Genomic DNA, 17,659 nt, shown 5'->3' with positions numbered 1-17,659 from the left:
CCGCTGCCCGCCCGCTCTCCCGCCCGCCGCCGGCTCCGCCCGGCTCGGCACGGAGAGGGTAGCCCGCTCCGGGTCTGCCTGCCACCGGGTGGGCCGGACCAGGCCGGGCAGGGCCTGTGAGGGGGAAGTACGGCACGGCCCGGGAGGCCGAGGGGGATACCGGAAGGGTTTGACGGCGCACCCGGGCCGCGGCGGAAGTGACGGCAGAGGGGGCGGAAGTTCCCCCCGCCCCGGCGCTCCCCGCTCGCTCTGTCTGTGGGGCTGCGCGGCACCGTTCATGGTGAGGGGGCCGTGGAGGGCCGGGGGGCGAGCGGGGCCGGGGGGGCGCTCTGGGTCGCGGAGGTGGGGGACTGGGGGTGGCTGGGGAGCGTGTGGGGCCGGTCAGCTGCTGTGGGAGTGCGCGGGTGGGGAGGCCTTCCCCGCTGGAGGGGGGGGGGGTGCTGGTCTGAGGGCGTTGGGGTGAAGCGGAATTTGGGGTTCCGGCCCCAAGGCGGGGTGCACGGGGAGCGCGGGGTTTGGGGGGTTTCAGTCCCTAAGGGGCGGGGTGCTGGGAAGGGGGGGAGGTTGTGGGGTATGTGCGGGGTGCTGGGAAGGATGGGTGGAGGTTGCGGGGTGTGTGGGAGTGTTGGGAAAGGGACGGTGAGGTTGTGAGGGGTGTGGGGGCGTCCAGCCCCCCCGAGGTTGGGGCACTTAGAGAACAGGGAGCAGGTAGAGGAGTCTGGCTCCCAGGAGTTGAGTGCCCGCAGGCTGGTTTTCAGGTGTTTTCAGGGTCCGGTCCTCCCCAGCCAGAGGCTGGCGTGGTTTGGGGAGGGCAGGCCCGGGGTGCACCCCGCGTGGGTGGTAGGGTGCTGGCGTGGGTGATGCTGGAGGGCTGGGTCCCCCTCTGGGAGCCCCAGCGTGGTTCCTGGGGGCTTCAGCTGCTGCAGGGAGCCTGGACGTGGGGCTGAGGATGGTGCTTTTGCACTCCAGAGTCCTGGCAGGCTCCATGGCAGAATGAACAGTCCCCTCTGGCCATTTCTGCCCATCCCGCTGACTCGCCTTGTGAAACACAGTCTGAACATGTAGCTACGTTTCTGCACTACCGCTCACATTTGCTGTCTGATGGTTCTGCTCTTCGTGACAGCGGAGCAAAAATCATTCAGTCAGCCAGCGTGCTCTGGAAGTTGTAGGGCCTGGGTCTGTCTGAGGCGGCAGGGTGTTAATCATCCCATCCTGCCACGTTGTGAGGCAAAACAGTTAACTGCAGGGACACGTCTTGATTAAGGATTTATTGTTAGCAGCTCTCAGAGCATTTGCGGTGCTAAGCTAACGTGTTCCTGTTACAGCATGTGACCTCATTAGCTGCCCGGAGTCCACTTGGTCTGGGGACTGCGGGCAGAGGTAGTCGGGGATGTTGGACATTGGGTTCTGGTGTGCTGAGAAATGTGGGAGGGCAGGGAGGAGAGCGAGAAGCTTGTGTGGGCTCTCTGTAGAGCCGCGTATGCTTTAAGGGAAAAAAAGCTTCAAGAAAATCCATGGATAGTCTGCATTTTAAGACGGGAATCATCTGCTCAAGCTCTGTGTATTGGGAATTGCCCAATTACGTACCAGTTTATTCATGGTGTAAGAGCTTAAGCTTTAGAAGTTGTGAAAGAAATGAATGCAGTTTTGTGGGAAAGTGCTGGCTTTTGCAGTGTAAAATGCTGCTCAGCTTTCACAGTGTTCTTCCCTGGCTGACGTTGTTTGGCTGGTTTGTGGCACTGTCAGAAAGAAGACAGAGTTAAACATCTAAAACGTTTGAGAACTTTGCAGAGAGGAGCTGAGGCTGATAGTGCCCAGCACATCTATGACTACTTTTGTGTAAAATAACCAACGGTAAGACCAAGTTGGGTGTCATGCAGTGGAACTGCAAGTCTAACCCATAGCTTCTTGCCTGCAGGAAGAGATGTCGGGAGAAAGTGTGGTGAGCTCAGCAGTGCCGGCGGCTGCGACTCGCACTACCTCCTTCAAAGGGACGAGTCCGAGTTCCAAGTATGTCAAGCTGAACATTGGCGGTGCCCTCTACTACACCACCATGCAGACCCTGACCAAGCAGGACACCATGCTGAAGGCCATGTTCAGTGGCCGAATGGAAGTCCTCACGGACAGCGAAGGTAAGGGGCTGCTCCCCGCGTCCCTCGCGCCGGTGTCCTTCCTCTTCAGTGAAAATAGGTCAGAAGGGGTTGGAGGAAAAATATTAGAGAGCAGAGAGGAACATCTGATCATAGCCCCAGATGTTTCTGCATTTTATTAGTGTTAAAACTTGTAGCTTATACAACTGAGAAAAGAAGTGGAACAAAAGACACAGATGGCTGGAATAGTTGTCTAAACGACAAAAAGACAGTAATGTGTCCTGAAGCTCCTGTCAGGCCCAGATAGCATGGACTATCTGTTTCTTTTGAAATACAAAGTCTAAAGCTCTTAAGCATATGGAAAATAGTGGGGATAGTGATTAAGAAACTGTGAGTCAGGACTTGCGTATTTACTTTGAAGCTCAGAAGGCAGTTCCCTCATCTTCTTTCCTTACCTCAAATACAAGTCTAAGATCTGCTCTGAAGATTGGGAGGGAGAGGTTGTGAGCTGGAAGCTGATTCTTTAATTGAAACTATTTTCTTGTGAGAGCATTGATTGTCGGCGTCACTAAAACAAAACCAGTTGCAAATGTTTTAGAAAATTTGCTATAGTATTACTGACTATAAAAGGAGAGAGCTAGCAAATGGGTCTCTCCACAGTAAAAGTGTCTGGAAAGAAGGAATGTGCAGAATGTCAAACTACAGTCTGCTAAAGGAGCAGCACTCAAATACTTCACTTTCTTACCAGATGTGTTGATTTTATCTTCTGCTTGATTCTTGAAAGCATTTCTGTTTAAATTAATAATATAGTTAAAAAGTGTCTGTGATAACTGCAGCTGGTAGCATAGTTTTATGAGCATTCTCACATTGTAGGAGTGCCACGGAGTTTAACTGGAAGCACAGCTTTCTATTTATGCACTGACGTTTTGCCCATAACTGTGTTTATAGACTTGAATACCTTGTCTTTAACAAGAGCTACTGCCCAAACCACAACAATCGCTGAGCCTAAAGGTTCAAAATACCTTTACTGTGACTAGTTAATCATTTGAAATTTTTGTTTGAACTTGCTGCAAGCATAGAAAACGTAGTATGTGATTAGATGAGTTGCTGCTTCGTTTTGAGTGCTTTAGAATAGTCTATATTTAGAGGTCATGTGGAACAAGTGATGGATTTAGTAAGGCTCTTGTGATCAGCTTTCTTGAGATAGGAGGAAGTGCAATTGGAGGAAAAAATTGTAAAAAATGCAACCTAATTGTCTGAATATTCCTGTTTTAGTTAGAAGTCCTTATATTGAAGCTGGGGGGGGGGGAAAGCTGCATTGTTCTGGGTGTTATACTGTGCCTTTTGCGAATTTCAGCTACTGTAAAGCAGTAACATTGGCGCTGTGGTTTGTGGGCTCCAGATCAAAGGGTCTCTAGGCTACCTCTCAGGGTCTCTGCAGGTTGCATAAAAAAGCCAGCCTGTGGATCAAATTGGAAAAAAAAACACCTGTCAAATGGGAATAGGCACCCTTACTGGGAAGACTGGAGGGGTGTTCTAGTGGCATTGTTGCGAACCAGTTCATTGAAGGACCCTCTCCCCTTGCTGCTAAACTTCAGGCAATCCAAAAGCATCCTCCCATTCCTCACTAAGGCTGCTCTGTGTTTCACAAAATTTGATAATTCAAGGCTTCTTAAGTCCAGCAGTTTGGAAATGGATCGGAAATTCCAAATTAATTTTGGAAGCCCACCCTGGCGCGGTCTGAGCGCTTCCTCCGGGCATCCTGGGCAGGTACCGCAGGAGGGCTGGTACATCGCGTTCCCAAGGCTTGGAGTCAGTGTAAGTGCAGGTTCTTTTTGCTGGAGAGCAGCTGACAATATTGCTGTTAATATGAAGGTAACTGGAGTTTAATCTGCTAAAATGTCATGCTTGAGACATAAAATCACAAGTTTATTTTGCTGTGAATCCCACAGTGTCTGTGTGGGATTGTTCCATTTAGCCAGTTTGTGTTTTAATAGGAATTTGATACTTCCTGTGTGTTGTAACCGAGACACTCCCATCGCAGTAGTTCTTACTTTATCTCCCCTGGCCTGGCGTGATGCTGGAAACTGGGACAATAGCATTATAGCTGTTAAAGGAAACTCTTTTTATCTGAAATTCTTCAAAATACTGCTAATTGGTCACACCCAAAATCTGGCACAAAACAATGTGCTTCTTAGGAAAAGAAGCCAGACTTGCAGAGAAACTGGAAGGAGTAAAGTTTCTAAACAGTCTGTGGAATGCATCACACGGGATCCTCCTCTTTGTTTCGATGCATTCTTCTGACCCCAGCACCATCTCCCCAGCTCTTTCTCAAAGCTTAACAATTGCGACATGCTGCTAGTTGGGCGGGGGGAGAAAAGACCGGAGTTCTCTGGCGGTGGGTGGCAGATGATTATTTTCAGCTTAGAAATTGTTCATGAACTGTAGCAAATCGACATATTTTGAAAATTTTGTTTTGGTGGCAATGAGCAGATAGAAGGATGTGAGTTTTCCAGGTGCGTCCATCTGTTTCCAATTTTCTTTTCTGCAGTGTGATTTTTCTTCCCCCCCCGCCTCACTCCCCACTGCTGTTAACCAGTTGATCGAGATGTGTGTTTTTCGTTCGGCTGCTGGTAAGACTGTTGAGCATCAGGCAGTCTTCAGTGTCAGGCTACTATTTCATCTGTCAAGGCTCAGTCAGAAAATGTAGTCTGGTTTAGTTTGAATGTTTGGATGCTGTCCCTGAGACTGCTTGTAAAACAAAAGATTAGTTTCCTGAAAGTCTAATGTGTGTACGTACAGTTCATGGATTATGTATTCCTACCTCAGTAAATGGATCACAGGACACTGCAATTAAAAAATGGCTTTGAAAGACTGTAGCTGAAACCCACTTCTTAGGCTCTGCACAGCCGTGACTGAGTGGCAGCAGGGTCGTTTTCCTGTGAGTCATCTCGTTTTGGCTGCACGCTTGGCTGTTTGGTTAAAACAGAAGGTTTTTTGAAAGCTGTTTTAGCAGTAGCTTGTGTTTTGCAATGCTGCTCGAAATATTTTCTCATCCCCCCCCTCCACATGAAAATGAGCAATTATGCTTTGGTTCCGCCATCTGTAAACATAAAGTTGCAGCAGATTTTTACAGCCTACAGAGGGAATCGCAGCGGAGATGATAACAAAGAAGTTTGAGGATCATAATTCTGCTCTCGGCCTGCCCTTTATCTCCCTACATGTTGGTGTACTCTAGTAAACTCTGTCAACAGCTGCATTTGTGGAATATGGATGTCTCTGTTTACCACCGTGTCTTGTGCTCCCTCTGCTCTTTAAAATGGGAGATCTTGCTGTACGTACCTCTGCATTGACAAATGGGCTGTTTTCTGCTCTGGTTGGTTAGGTATACTGTATTCATTAGCCTGGATCAGTCTTTTGTCCTTTGATTTCTCTGCCTCTAGTTCTCCTGACGCCAGCTTTCTCGTTTGTTATTGCAGTCTGTAAAATTACAATTGCGAGCACACGTTGTGTTTTATGCAGACAGCAGGGTAACGAGGGAGATGGAAAGCCTGTAGTAAACTGCCGGAGAGTGTCTCAGTTTTCCACAGAACAGCATGAAAGGGCTGTGTTCGCTTTCCAAATTGAACCAAATGTTCAGACTTTACTAGTAATTCCATTCATGCAGAACATACAGGGTCTGCTTTAACCTACTTTCCTTATTTGTCCAAAATATGACTCTTTCCCCACAAGCGTTTCCTCGCTGCATTCCTGATCTGCAGCCCATAAGAGTGGCCATCTGTTCATTTATGGAAACTCGAGCCTCGACATTCCCTAACATTTCTCAGGGTCCGGCCTGATTCAGGCAGCAGACTGGCAACAAGAGGTGAAGTGCAAAATCCTTTCGTTGCCGGCTAACTGGAAAGCATTTCGGTTGTAGCTCTGGTTTCTTTTCTGTGCACCGTTGTCAGTACATCGCAGTGCTGGTGAGCTCCAGGGCAGGGGCTGTATGTTACATTCTGCTTACGCATGCCGTCACGTCATGTCTTTCAGCAGTTTAAGAAGTTGTGCTAATAACCGCTTTGTTCTACCAAATTAATGCACTTTGGGAATATAGGGGCTGAAACAGTGTTTGCCATGACACTGCCGAAGTCCGTGCTGCCCTTCTCTTGCCAACCTTTGTGCACATCGACTGGAGATCATCATGGTGGGTCCCTGTCTTGTGTTCAGGTGCAAGAACCTTTAAACGGTCAAGTCTGGTTGGCTCTAGTAAGTTGTCTGTAAGAAACAGCCACGCGCATATGTAACAGGGCCCTAAGACAGAAGGCAAGAAAATAATACGTCACAGCTTTGGGAATAGAGGGAGAACAGAGCTGGTTAGTTGGAGAATGAGAAGTATCCATTCTTCTGTTTCAGTTAATCATTTGTCAATAACTGTGTAACTATGAGAAACAAGTGAGCTTCCTGCCTTACTCCCACACTCTCTGCAGTTGAAATGCAGAAGGAGATGATAAATTCCGTCTGCTTTCTGCTGCTCTGCTCGCCAGCTCGAGCACGGAACTGGAGTTCGTCTCTCTTGGCAGGAACCTGCTTAGTACAGCAGTCCCAGGCCAGTGTCAAGGCCTTTTGCCACGTTTGCCTCTTCTCCTGTACCGTGGTCTTCCTCTGTCCCTAGGCTGGATCCTGATCGACCGCTGTGGAAAACATTTTGGAACAATACTGAACTACCTGCGTGACGGGGCAGTACCGCTCCCCGAGAGCCGCAGGGAGATCGAAGAGTTGTTGGCTGAAGCAAAATACTACCTGGTCCAGGGGCTGGTGGACGAGTGCCAAGCAGCCTTGCAGGTAGGTCGCAGGGCTACGGAGGAGTCGGGTTGCTCTGGCTGCAGTGAGGGGTCAAAAAGAGGAGGCTGCTCTGGGCGGGAAGCAGCATCTGGGCAGAACAGGATTTTCTACTGGCTTCCACTTGGTGTCTGTGTGAGGCTGGGATGAAATCAAAGCCACTGTTACTGTTTGAGTGAAGCCACGTTCCAGATCCTGCCATTTAAATAGGTACATAACATCAAGTCTCCTTATTTGCAGAGTGGTAGAGAGCAGAAATGAGTATCTCGGGTGGTCCCAGAGGAACGCTGCCCAGTAGCTGGAGTGCCAGCCTGGTTCAGAGCATGGACCAGAAGCAGCCACTCCGTAAGGATAGATTGAACACCGAACTTGTACCTCTTCAGCACAGAATATGCAGGACCTTCCCAGTTAATATGAGTGTGCCCTAAGGCCTATTTACATTCAGCTGCTGTTTGATTCTTGTTTCAGCAGAACAAAGATGCGTATGAACCGTTCTGCAAGGTACCAGTCATCACATCTTCTAAAGAAGAGCAAAAACTTATAGCCACTTCTAACAAGGTAAGAGAGGCCAGGCTGTGCCGGGGCTTGGGAGGGGGCTGTCCTGCTGCCCCGGGCTGGCATGGGACCTTGACCAAGTGTTCTTTAGAAAATGGTCTTTAGTTTTCAACAATGGGCTTACCCTAAAATACACGCACTTCAGCTGCTGAGCTGCAAAGCACTGAAAATTTACAGCAAACGAAACATTTCTTCTGAATTAAAAGTCAGATGTTGCTCAGGCTGGGCCTGGCCATGTATTTCTCCACACAAGGTATTAAAACAGAGGGCATAGGCAGTATCAGGCTAATCGAGTAGATCCTCAGGACTGTTAGATCTTCCATCTATTTGTCCACTGGTTATTAATGACAGACTCTTTCTTTAGCTAAAGTGAGTCGATGACTGCTCTTTCTGGAAGCCTGCTCGCTGTGGCAGGTAGAGGGGAGGATGGTGGTGATAATGATTAAACCTTGGCAAAAAGGCAGAGAGTGGGTGAGAATAGATTAGGATCTAGTCACAGAAGGGATCAGAAGGGACTGCAGCCCCATTGCCAACCCGTGTGTGACGGTTTTGCAGCCAGAACGGAATCCCACTGGGCTTGGGCCTGATGGTGTCATGTATTGCAGCTCCTCTGCTGTGGGGTCTTGGGCTGAGCTGAGATTCCAGCTCTTGCTGCGCTTCCTGTAACTGATCTGTGGTTTCTTTTTTACAGCCAGCAGTGAAGTTGCTATATAACAGAAGCAACAACAAATATTCCTACACCAGGTAAATAACTTCAGCTGGACTTCTTTGAGGTTTTTCGTAGACCAAAATCCATGATAAGCGTTTGCTTTTTCTTCACTCAGAACCAATGAGATTGGTGTTGGCATGCGCTCAATTTTTTCCCAATTAATTTCAAACTTGAGTGAGAAGGGAGCCTGCTGTCATCAATGGAAGGCTAAGCAGGTGCTATTTCTGTGGCAGAGGAGTTCCTCTTACACTTGGGTGCAGCTGGCAGGGACTCCTGGCCAACTGCTGGCCTGCATTCCTCATGGGTTACAGCCATTAGTTGAATGCAGGAAGTGTCGCATGGTGCAGCGTTCTCAATAAATGGTAAAATCATCAGGTCTGGGACCTTATCCCCCTTTTCTTTTGTTTGTATATGTTTCATGTCATAATGCTATTTCCATCCAGCTGGCGCTGAGCTTGAGCTTAGGAGTGGTTTCATTTGGGTGATAGAATTTGGTACACAGCTGAAATGGCCTTGGACAGTATTATTCACAGTACTGTTGATGTTGTATTACTGCTTCTTCAGCAGCAGGTTTTCCTGCTTGTACTAGTCACATGAGTTGTCCACTGCAGTCCTGGATACCAGCTGTAAACACTACCTTGGTAGAGACACAGTAAGTCAAAAGAAGCTGGGTGTACGGGCCTGTAAATGCTCACTGCCTGAAACCCCCTTCTGTGCTGTGTGCTGTCTTAATTGCCCTGCCGTGACTGCTGCCTGCCTTCGTCTCTCACAGCAACTCTGATGACAACATGCTGAAGAACATCGAGCTATTCGATAAGCTGTCCTTGAGGTTTAATGGGAGAGTGCTCTTTATAAAAGATGTGATTGGAGACGAGATCTGCTGCTGGTCTTTTTACGGGCAGGGGCGGAAGATTGCCGAAGTTTGTTGCACTTCCATTGTTTATGCTACTGAGAAAAAACAGACAAAGGTACGAATAAACCCCTGAATGCTTCCAGCAGTGAGCCCAGCTGCTGTCAGACTGGCATCCTGACTTCTGTTCCATTTTGAACACTCCTTTCATTGTTTGGTATCTCCATAGAATAATCAATGCCATTCAAAGTGGGAGCAGCACAGTGGAGCTCATCCTCTGGGTTCGGTGGGACAGGGACTGCTTGGCTGTGGCACTTCACACAGGGCAGTTGTGACGTTCCATGATGCAAGTTCAGTCCAGTTCTTTAGCTTTAGACAAACTTGCTCGCTGAACCAAATTTGGTTTATGTCCCCATGTAAAGACAGGTCCTGTTGAGCAATGGCAATGCCTTCCCCGTCCGTGCATTCTTACCTTTGCCTGGAGAAATCTGTGAGTCTGCCCCGCGGGCAGGCCAGCTCTGGAAAAAAAAGCCCCTGGTTGCAGGGTCTCAAAAGCTGAAAGCAAATAATAGAACAGAAACCATTGTGCTAGAAGGATTTCTGTGGCTAGGGTGCAACTAAGAAATTTTAAAAAAGAAAGGTATCAGGAATTAAAAATGAGGTAAGCTGGTGCCTGCAGTGACTGGCAATAGGTGAGAGTGACCTTGTTTCTCTTGGGGGGCAGGTGGAGTTCCCAGAAGCCCGCATTTACGAGGAGACACTGAACATTCTGCTGTACGAGTCCCAGGATGGCAGGGGACCCGACAACGCGCTCCTGGAAGCCACAGGAGGGGCAGCTGGCCGCTCCCATCACTTAGAAGAAGACGAGGAGCGAGAGCGCATTGAACGCGTGCGAAGAATTCATATTAAACGTCCGGATGACAGGGCCCACCTGCACCAGTGAGCTGGCCGAGAGCCGCAGACTGCGCAGCTCTGTCCGCAAGGTGCTGCCCTTTGTCTCACCGATTATCTGCAGCAGAGGACCAGGCGGTTTAACTTCTGTTCAGCAAAGTCTGTAAATTACGTTTTGTAACAAACTAGATTATTTGGGGTATTTAAATGCAGTAGTTCTAGGACAAGAATAAATAAGGTTACTGGGCATACGATAGATACTGTAAGGACTTATTGAGCAGCTGGAGAGATGCCCTGAATTTTTAGCACTCTTGTCTTTGCTATTTTGTGGCTAGAGAGGAAGAGGGCTGGCTTCCTTTGGCTTTGGTAATTGTCCTGCACTTTAAAAACGAAACAAAAATACAAACAAAAAAAAAAGTCAGTCAGCTGTACACCTTCCCTCCAGGCACTTGTTGACCCTGTCTCTTAGACCTTCAGGCGTGAGAGAAATGCAGTGATCTAAACGCACCAGAGCTCCCTTTCTCCCAGGCCTGTAAGCGATAGGGTGCCTTGGTGACTCCCAGAAGGACGAGTGACACACGTGCTGACTCGATTCGGGTAGTGCTGGGGAGCAGAGGGAGCCCTCTCGGAGTGGTGGGAGGGAGCCAGGGGAGCTGCTTGGGCTCGGCTGGCTGTGGCTCCCCGCAGCTCTCGCGACCTGCTCCCTGAAGGTTTCAGCTGGAGCTTCTACAGCACTGAACTGTGGAGACCCACCCCTGCCATATCCCTGCAGTGCAAGGGTGGAAGATGTTAAAATTCCTCCAAAAGGAGGATCAGGAGCAAATTGTATGTGATTGCTTTTCCTTAGGGTGGTGTTGCTACCAGTTAGCGCTTAGAATTTGTGCCTGAGCCCGAGTCTCAGCTGGGGAGTTAATTTCCATCAGCTCGGGGGTCAGTAAGCTGCGAGCGGCGCTTTCTTCACTGCAGGTAAAGCAGTGGTCACCGCGGGTTCAAACACTCCACCCCAGCTGGGGGGAGGCCAGCAGCCGTAGTTCAGTTCTGTAACTGATACAGGAGCATTGTCTTGCTTTGAGCGAGGGCAACGCGAGTACCATGAAGAAGAGGAGTAGACAGGGGCCCAGGGGCAGTTATTCCTCGTTTGACTTTATCCTGAGCATATTCCAAGTCTTTTCAGAAATGGCAGCTGTGTGTGACAGGGCAGAGCTAAAATGTTGTGCAGAGAAGATCGCTGTAGTCTAGTTTTCTAAGAGTACTTTTCTATTATAAATTAATATTTTATCTACCTCCTCGTCTCTTGTTGCCTGTTGTGGAGTCAAGTAATAATTATAGTGGAAGATCGTGTATTATTCAGTAGGACTGGATGCTAAAGGATAATGAGCAGAGCCACAGCTGTAATGGTTAACGTAACAAATCCTGAGAGGGAGAGAAACCTGATGTAGGAAGTCTTAAACTCACAATCAGGCTGGCACCTTGGCAGACACCAGAGTACTTTGGCCTATTCTAGAGTTTTTTGACTGTTCGTCTGGAATATCTAGTGCTGGCCTTGATGGCCAGACGTCTCATACAGAGCAGCAGCAGCTCCACGTTCCTGTTCCTCAGTGAGGTGGGTATTTACTTCTGCCCAGCTTCCTGCTGCGAGGATTCCTCCTCCTGCCTCAGGGCTGTTAATGGCGTGTTAACATGTTAAAAACCAAAGGTGTTGTCAGCTCACCAGCTGCATTACTCCAGTGCTTCTATTTCAGAGCCGTTACATCCCAAACTATGTATAGCTTGTCTTCGAGGCGAAAATAAGGCATTAAGTGTTCGCTCAGTGGTACAATTTTGGATCATCGAGTAAAGCTAAAATGATTTCAAAGTTAGGCTGAGGTCATCTTTCTAGTAACCAAAGACTTTTCTAAGTTCCAGGCAGCTGGTGTCTGTAACTCGTACCCGTCTCCTCTACTCTTTGTCCTTCAGCTACTGGTTTATAGGTAAGAGCTCAAGAGTAAACAGCTGTATCAGTTATACTGTACTCGGCAGCTTCAGCAATGTCCTAACAGTTACAGGCTTCTGTTTTAAATTTACACGTGTTTGCAACACACTTAGGGTTTGTAGAAGTCCGTAGTGCAGATTGTCGTTGTGAAGGACGCAGTGCCCCTCCCTTCTTACCTTCCTTGTGCGATAAGCTGGGGAATGGGGAAGGAAAGTCCTCTGAATTGCTCTGTTTCTTCAGCACTGTGTACTTTGACACTTACTGGTGTGTTACTGGGCTGTTTGTGGATTTCTGAGCACCTGTAACAGACCTGTCCTGGAAGGCGTCTCGCCTCTGTGCTATGTGAAGCTGTTCAGTCTGACTCCTGTGTCTCAGCAGTCCCGCTGTGCTCCCGCTGGCCGGCAGTGGGTGAAACGGAAACACCAGCCCATTCCCGTAGAATACGCCGATAGTCCTGCAGCAAACCCTGCTCGCTTCGTTAACGCTAGAGCACTGGCTCTCTCCTGCGAGGCAGGAGGGACAGGCCATCTTCATCCTCGCTGTGCTGAACTGCCTGCTGCGGCGCAGGGGGGACCCCAGCCACCCAGCGCTGGCCGCTCAGACGAAACCCGGTCAAGTCCTGTGGTGCAAGAGCAGGTTCAGCTCCAGGAGGTGACATGTGCTGACACCAGTGCTAAGCACCTGACAGATCACATCTATGTGATTAACTTCTCTGTAAATAGTTTCTTAACTGGCTTCAGGATTTCCTCTTTCAGGTTTTGCAAACTAAGTTCTTAAAAAAAAAAACAAACAAAAAAACACACAAAAAAACAGGGGATGATTATTTTTAATCTTTGTACAGCAGTTTATATAGTTATTGGTTTAGTCAGTCACTCCAGGAGAGTTTGAGTAAGTTTCAGTTTTGTTACTGCATTTATGGGCAGACTCTGCCTTAACACACTCCTGACTTAACCCTCTGCGTGCTGTGGTTGTGTAGTAAAGTTGTACTGCTGTCATGTTAGAACGTCCTTTACCTACTGGCCACTTGTCCTTGGTCTGTGGAGAGAGACTTTGTTAATGCCATTGTACAAATGCTCTCAGCTCTTGAGCCTTTTTACTGTAAATGGTTTTGCCTCTACAGCTTGCAGGTGAAGATGGGGTACGGGGCAGCCGTCCTGGGCACAAGCAGCTCTTTAGATTGTCTGGTACCGCCTCCTGTTAACGGGGACTGCAGACCTGTCTGCTTTGATTCTCTGCGCCCCGCAACAGACACTAATAGTCACAGTACAGCAGAGCCGAGCTGACTGAAATCTTACTTGTGGACGTGATTTTGTCCATCAGCATCATGCAGAAAAGCTGGTCTAAAAGCTGCACCTTGTAAGACGGTTAGGGCTGCACAGTAGAGGCAAAGGCAACCACCAGCCCCCGGCTTAAAGCTCCCTGACAGGGGCTTTACTCCCACCCACCTCTATCAGTGTAGCTGTAGGACCAAAGCAGCTGCTCCTGTATTTCCATAAGGCAGGTTTTAGATCCCAGCCCTTGTGGAAGGCTCCAGGCTCCAGTCTTACCTTAGAGCAAGGGGTAGGCAGAACCTTTCAGTCCCAGTGGAGTTGTTCCATTGGACAATAGCAGTGAATTCATCTGTTCTGTACAATCATTCCCTCCCACTTTATACTTATGCACAAAAAAGCTTAAGCTGGATTTCAGTGTATGGTTGATGTTTGCAATATGTACTTGTTTTTTTTTTTTAAAATGTAACACAATAAATTAGAAGATATTTCATATTTACATGCGAGTCACTTTATTACTTGTTTGAAGCATGCTGTCCTCACGGTCCACGGAGCTGGAAGGAACTTTCAGGAAGAAATAGTGGCCGTCAGCCTCCTCCCGGTTAGTTTCACCTCCTGGCACTGCTCATGGCAGAGGCACTCGTGATCTGGCTCTCGGCCCTCTGCAGACGCTGGGATTCAAAGGCAGGAAGGCAAGGATCTGCAGGCTGTAGTTTCGGCCTAGCCAAGGCAAGCTGGAGCAGGTGCCGCACAAGTTTGCCTCAACACGAGGCAGCAGCGGTAGCGCTATGAACAGAGACTGGCAGCAGAGCTGCAGGGAGCGGGGGCAAGTCCCGTCTCCCACCCCCTCCCCTGGTCGCTGCCCCAGTTCACCTCAAGGGAACAGTGATGCCTCCCACACTCTTGAGGGAGCAGAAGCTCAGCTCTGGGGCCAGAGATGAAGGTTCTTCAGCAGCAGGAGACTGGTTTCTTCTGGATGGCACCAAGCCCGTGCATCCCTCTGAAAGAGGCGGCGTTTTGGTTGTCTTTTATGGTTTTGCTTCCACTGCACCACACATAGCTGCTGCGCAGGGAGAACCAGGGCAGTGTTACTCTAAAAGCAGAGATCTTCCCCCGTGTCAGAGTAGACAAGAAAGCAGCTCACTGAGATTTCCCGATGAGCGGCTTCATATGCTGATGCACCAACAAAAATACCAGCACCAGCCCTACTGCTACAGTTAACCGTCTCTCCCCATGCCGAAGAACTTGCTGCTGGTTTTAAAGGCTTTGCCAGTCTGCCTGAGAGAAAAGGGGTTTTCAGACCAGAGTTAACTTCATTGATCTGCTCTTGATGCAGTTTTCCTGGTGAGTTGTGACTCAAAGTACAGCTAGAGGAGCCTTTTTGCTTCTATCTTAATCCCTCCTGACTGGTCAGAGCTCTCAGCTCGTAGTGAGTGCAGAGACAGATATTTCACATGCGGAACTTCTGGTTTAAACATTTTCCTGTGACTGTGTAATGAGCATCTATGCTCACTGGAATGTTACAGCAACACAATGGAATTTATTTAACTGTGGTTGAATAGTTTTCAGCTATAAAAAAAGAGCCTAAAAGATGCAAGCAAACTCTCAAATCACAGCAGCCCTACGGCATCACAGATTCCAGGGGAGATGCGAGTGCTGGTCTCATCCTGCAGGCTCCTTTCTGTTCCTAAACAAGACGGTGACCAGGATCAGGAACTGCTTCTCATCAGGACTTTGCCTGGGTTGACACCTGGGACGAGAAAAGGAGGAGTCATTAAGTACAAATCCTTGAGGTGTCCTCGCTGTGGGAAAACAGGAAGAGGTTTCTTTTTACCAGTTGGCCTGTAAAGACAACTCCCTTCACCTCCGGCCTGCAAGGACAGCTAGCCAGGGCCTGAGGGTGTTACACCTCGGCATGTAATTCTCCCTTGGAGCCGTCAGCTAACTACCAAACACGGCAAGCTCAGCAGGGAAGCAGCAAAGACCCATGTACCTTTTCCTTGTTTTCCAGCCACACCTGCCCTTCACTGCCTTGCAGCCAGGAGCTGATAAAAAGGCAGGTTCAGCATCTCCCTTCTGACCACGAGCAAGGACAGGAGCAAAGCCCCCCTTCCCCCCGGTTTTCCATAGCTACATGGAAATTCGTTTTTCCCCTCAGTGGCAGTTCTGCCGAGGCTGCCACTGGGTCAGACAGATCCTTCCTTCTCAGATAACCTGCTTGGGTGACAAGAAATGCTTTCCCCTCTGTCCCCCAACCCATTTCAGAAATAACTTGGTTGAAGGAGGCAACAAGAGGTGGAGAAAGGAGGAGTCAGGTGAAATTTCCAGGTGCGTGTTGGATTTGGGCTCAGGCCAGATTCTCTAAACGACCAGGCCAGGAGAGAACCTTGTCAGCTACAGCTTGAAAGAGTAAGTAGCAGTGACAATTCATGTGGAAGGCGTGTAGCTGCAACTCCCAACACAGCGATGACCATCTATTATGAATTATCTCATGTAGGTAGACACTGACTGGGTAGTTATGTCGTGCACCTCTCTGCCCTGGAAGAGGAATCGAGTCCTCCCCGAACTCATGCGAAGGGCCCTTGCTGGAACTTAGCTGCGCGCTCTACAGGGGTCGAGCATTGAAGGAGAATGCACAAGTCGTATTCCCAGCGCTTAGATGAGGCCTTACCACTGTTAGTTGTCCATTTTTGGCTTTGAAGACCTGAGGCTCCTGCCCAACAGTAAACACCATTGTGCCTTCCTTCCCAGAGCCAATACGAAACTGAAGACTGCAAGTACAGACAAGAATTACTCATTAGATGCTTTCCTTGCAATAGGCTTTACTCTAAGCCCCCTTTATTTTTGTTCCCTTGGCAAATCTCGTTAGATTAGAAGATCAGAGCCCTCCAGCTTAGGTAAATTTCCTAAACAATTGCATTATACCACACAAGCCAGAAGGGTTTGATGAATGGAGCATGCCTGCCCGGTCCGGGCATTTGAATTTTCCTGGTGCAATTAAGCACTAGAAGATAAGCAGATCTGACCTGGAGAAAACCACTGAACACACAGAATCTAATTACAATTGAAACGCAAAGGCCAGAGAGAAAAGCTGGAGCAGAAGTACAGGTTTCATATGCCAGTTTCAATTTATGTAGAGATTTGAGAGACGGACTGCATCCACCTGCCATTAGCTTGGTGGCGTGACTGGGAAGGTTCCTGCGCTCAGCAATCACATTTCAGGGCCTTCTGAATCTTTTAGGGAGGGGAGCATTTATCCTGAAGTGACCCGCAGGCTCAGCCCAGCAAGCTTTCCTCAGAGCTGGTGCTAATGAGATCCGCTGTGAAACCACTAAAGCCCCAACCTCACAGCCCAGGTCACATCAGCAGAAGCCCGGAAAAAGTGTTTGCAACATAGTCACCTAAAAACAAGTTGGGGTTTTAGGCAGCTGGGTCACGGGCAGATCTTAGAGCAAAGCAGCACAGCTCGCAAGGTGCAGCCACAAGCGTCGTGGAAGCAAGCCTCATCAGCGTGGGGAAAGACTGTAATGATTTTAAAATAACGCATCCCATCTTGTTTCCCCTGTGCCACGAAAACAACCGTGCTACCGCAACAGGCCTCATCAGCTTAGGGCACTGTCTGCTGGGGTAATGTTGATAGTTTTGACCTAGGTAGTCCAGGCCTAAAAGTTTTTGAAGCAGGTTCTTCCGTAAAATACGGCCCGCACAAAATGATCCATTCAGCTTCCTTCCTTACCTTCCCTGCACAACCTTAACAAGGTTTTGCTTATTGGCCAGCATGCAGAGTTTAGTGACCGTCTCAAAGATATGCTCACACTGAAGTATCGCATCTCCCTGGAAACCGAAATAAGAGAGGCATAAAGTCATCTGTCATCGTCCCAGCGCACAAACCACGCAGCAGCTGTGTATGCAGAGAAACTCCTTCCTAACGCTAAAGTAGTGACCGCCGTGCAGAAGGGACCAATAACGACACAGCAGTTACAACAGTCGTGTGCGAGTCTGGTTTGCTAAACGTCCTCTCCAGGGACTATTAGGATTTATAGTGACTTTGACTCTAAAAAAAAAATAAAAAAAAATAAACAGGAAAGTGAAAGTATTCGTGGTGAGACAGCAAGAATGTAAAAGGTCTAAAAGGTGTACCTGATTACAGAATTAGTAAACATCAGTCATTATGTAATTCCAGTATTTCATAGGAAAATATTAGAATTGTCCGCGACAAGACCCTACTCCTAACCACAGTCTCACAGTAGCTACATTTCAATTTTCTACCTTCTGTTTGTTGTCTTCGGGAACATGAATGACAACAATCCCATCGCTCAGGTTACTGGTGGAAATACCTTCAAAAGAAATCCAAGAATTAGAGGAAAACCTACCAGAGACAGTTCCACAACACCATCATCTTCCTCCCACTTTTCCAAATACCTTCTGAAGATCCCTCTCTCTGTCATCCACTTGTCCGTAACACATTTCCAACAGTGGTTATTTAAACACGGTGCATTAGTT

At 48.5% G+C, this 17,659-nt stretch overlaps 2 protein-coding genes across 8 annotated transcripts in view; one reads left to right on the top strand and one right to left on the bottom strand.

Moving 5' to 3' along the window:
- The first annotated feature begins 101 nt into the window (after positions 1-101).
- On the top strand, positions 102-13,651 carry KCTD10 (potassium channel tetramerization domain containing 10). 3 transcript variants are annotated; one of them, XM_074607045.1, is made up of 7 exons: positions 102-280; positions 1,919-2,132; positions 6,745-6,914; positions 7,380-7,469; positions 8,158-8,210; positions 8,948-9,143; positions 9,750-13,651. In XM_074607045.1, the coding sequence occupies exons 1-7, from the start codon at positions 278-280 to the stop codon at positions 9,966-9,968; spliced, it is 945 nt and encodes a 314-aa protein (XP_074463146.1). In that variant the 5' UTR covers positions 102-277; the 3' UTR covers positions 9,969-13,651. The 3 variants fall into 3 exon arrangements, with proteins under 3 accessions (XP_074463146.1, XP_074463144.1, XP_074463145.1); XM_074607043.1 differs by having other exon boundaries at positions 149-280; positions 7,383-7,469; positions 9,750-12,663; XM_074607044.1 differs by lacking the exon at positions 102-280 and adding an exon at positions 1,319-1,380 and having other exon boundaries at positions 9,750-12,663.
- The window catches only part of MYO1H (myosin IH), a 41,605-nt gene continuing 37,581 nt past the window's right edge, over positions 13,636-17,659 (bottom strand). For 4 of the 5 annotated variants that reach the window (XM_074607038.1, XM_074607039.1, XM_074607042.1 and 1 more), the window contains 4 exons: positions 17,426-17,493; positions 16,893-16,990; positions 15,828-15,927; positions 13,636-14,906 (listed from right to left, as the gene is read on the bottom strand). In XM_074607038.1, coding sequence (XP_074463139.1) covers positions 14,883-14,906; positions 15,828-15,927; positions 16,893-16,990; positions 17,426-17,493 — 290 coding nt within the window. In that variant the 3' untranslated portion in view covers positions 13,636-14,882. The remainder of the gene's footprint in view (positions 14,907-15,827; positions 15,928-16,892; positions 16,991-17,425; positions 17,494-17,659) is intronic. The other variant, XM_074607040.1, reaches the window with a different exon arrangement.

Source organism: Larus michahellis, chromosome 13 (genome assembly GCF_964199755.1).
Source record: "Larus michahellis chromosome 13, bLarMic1.1, whole genome shotgun sequence".
NCBI lineage: Eukaryota > Metazoa > Chordata > Aves > Charadriiformes > Laridae > Larus > Larus michahellis.
The sequence above is the reverse complement of the archived record's forward strand: the minus strand, read 5'-3'. Positions and strand labels throughout refer to the sequence as shown.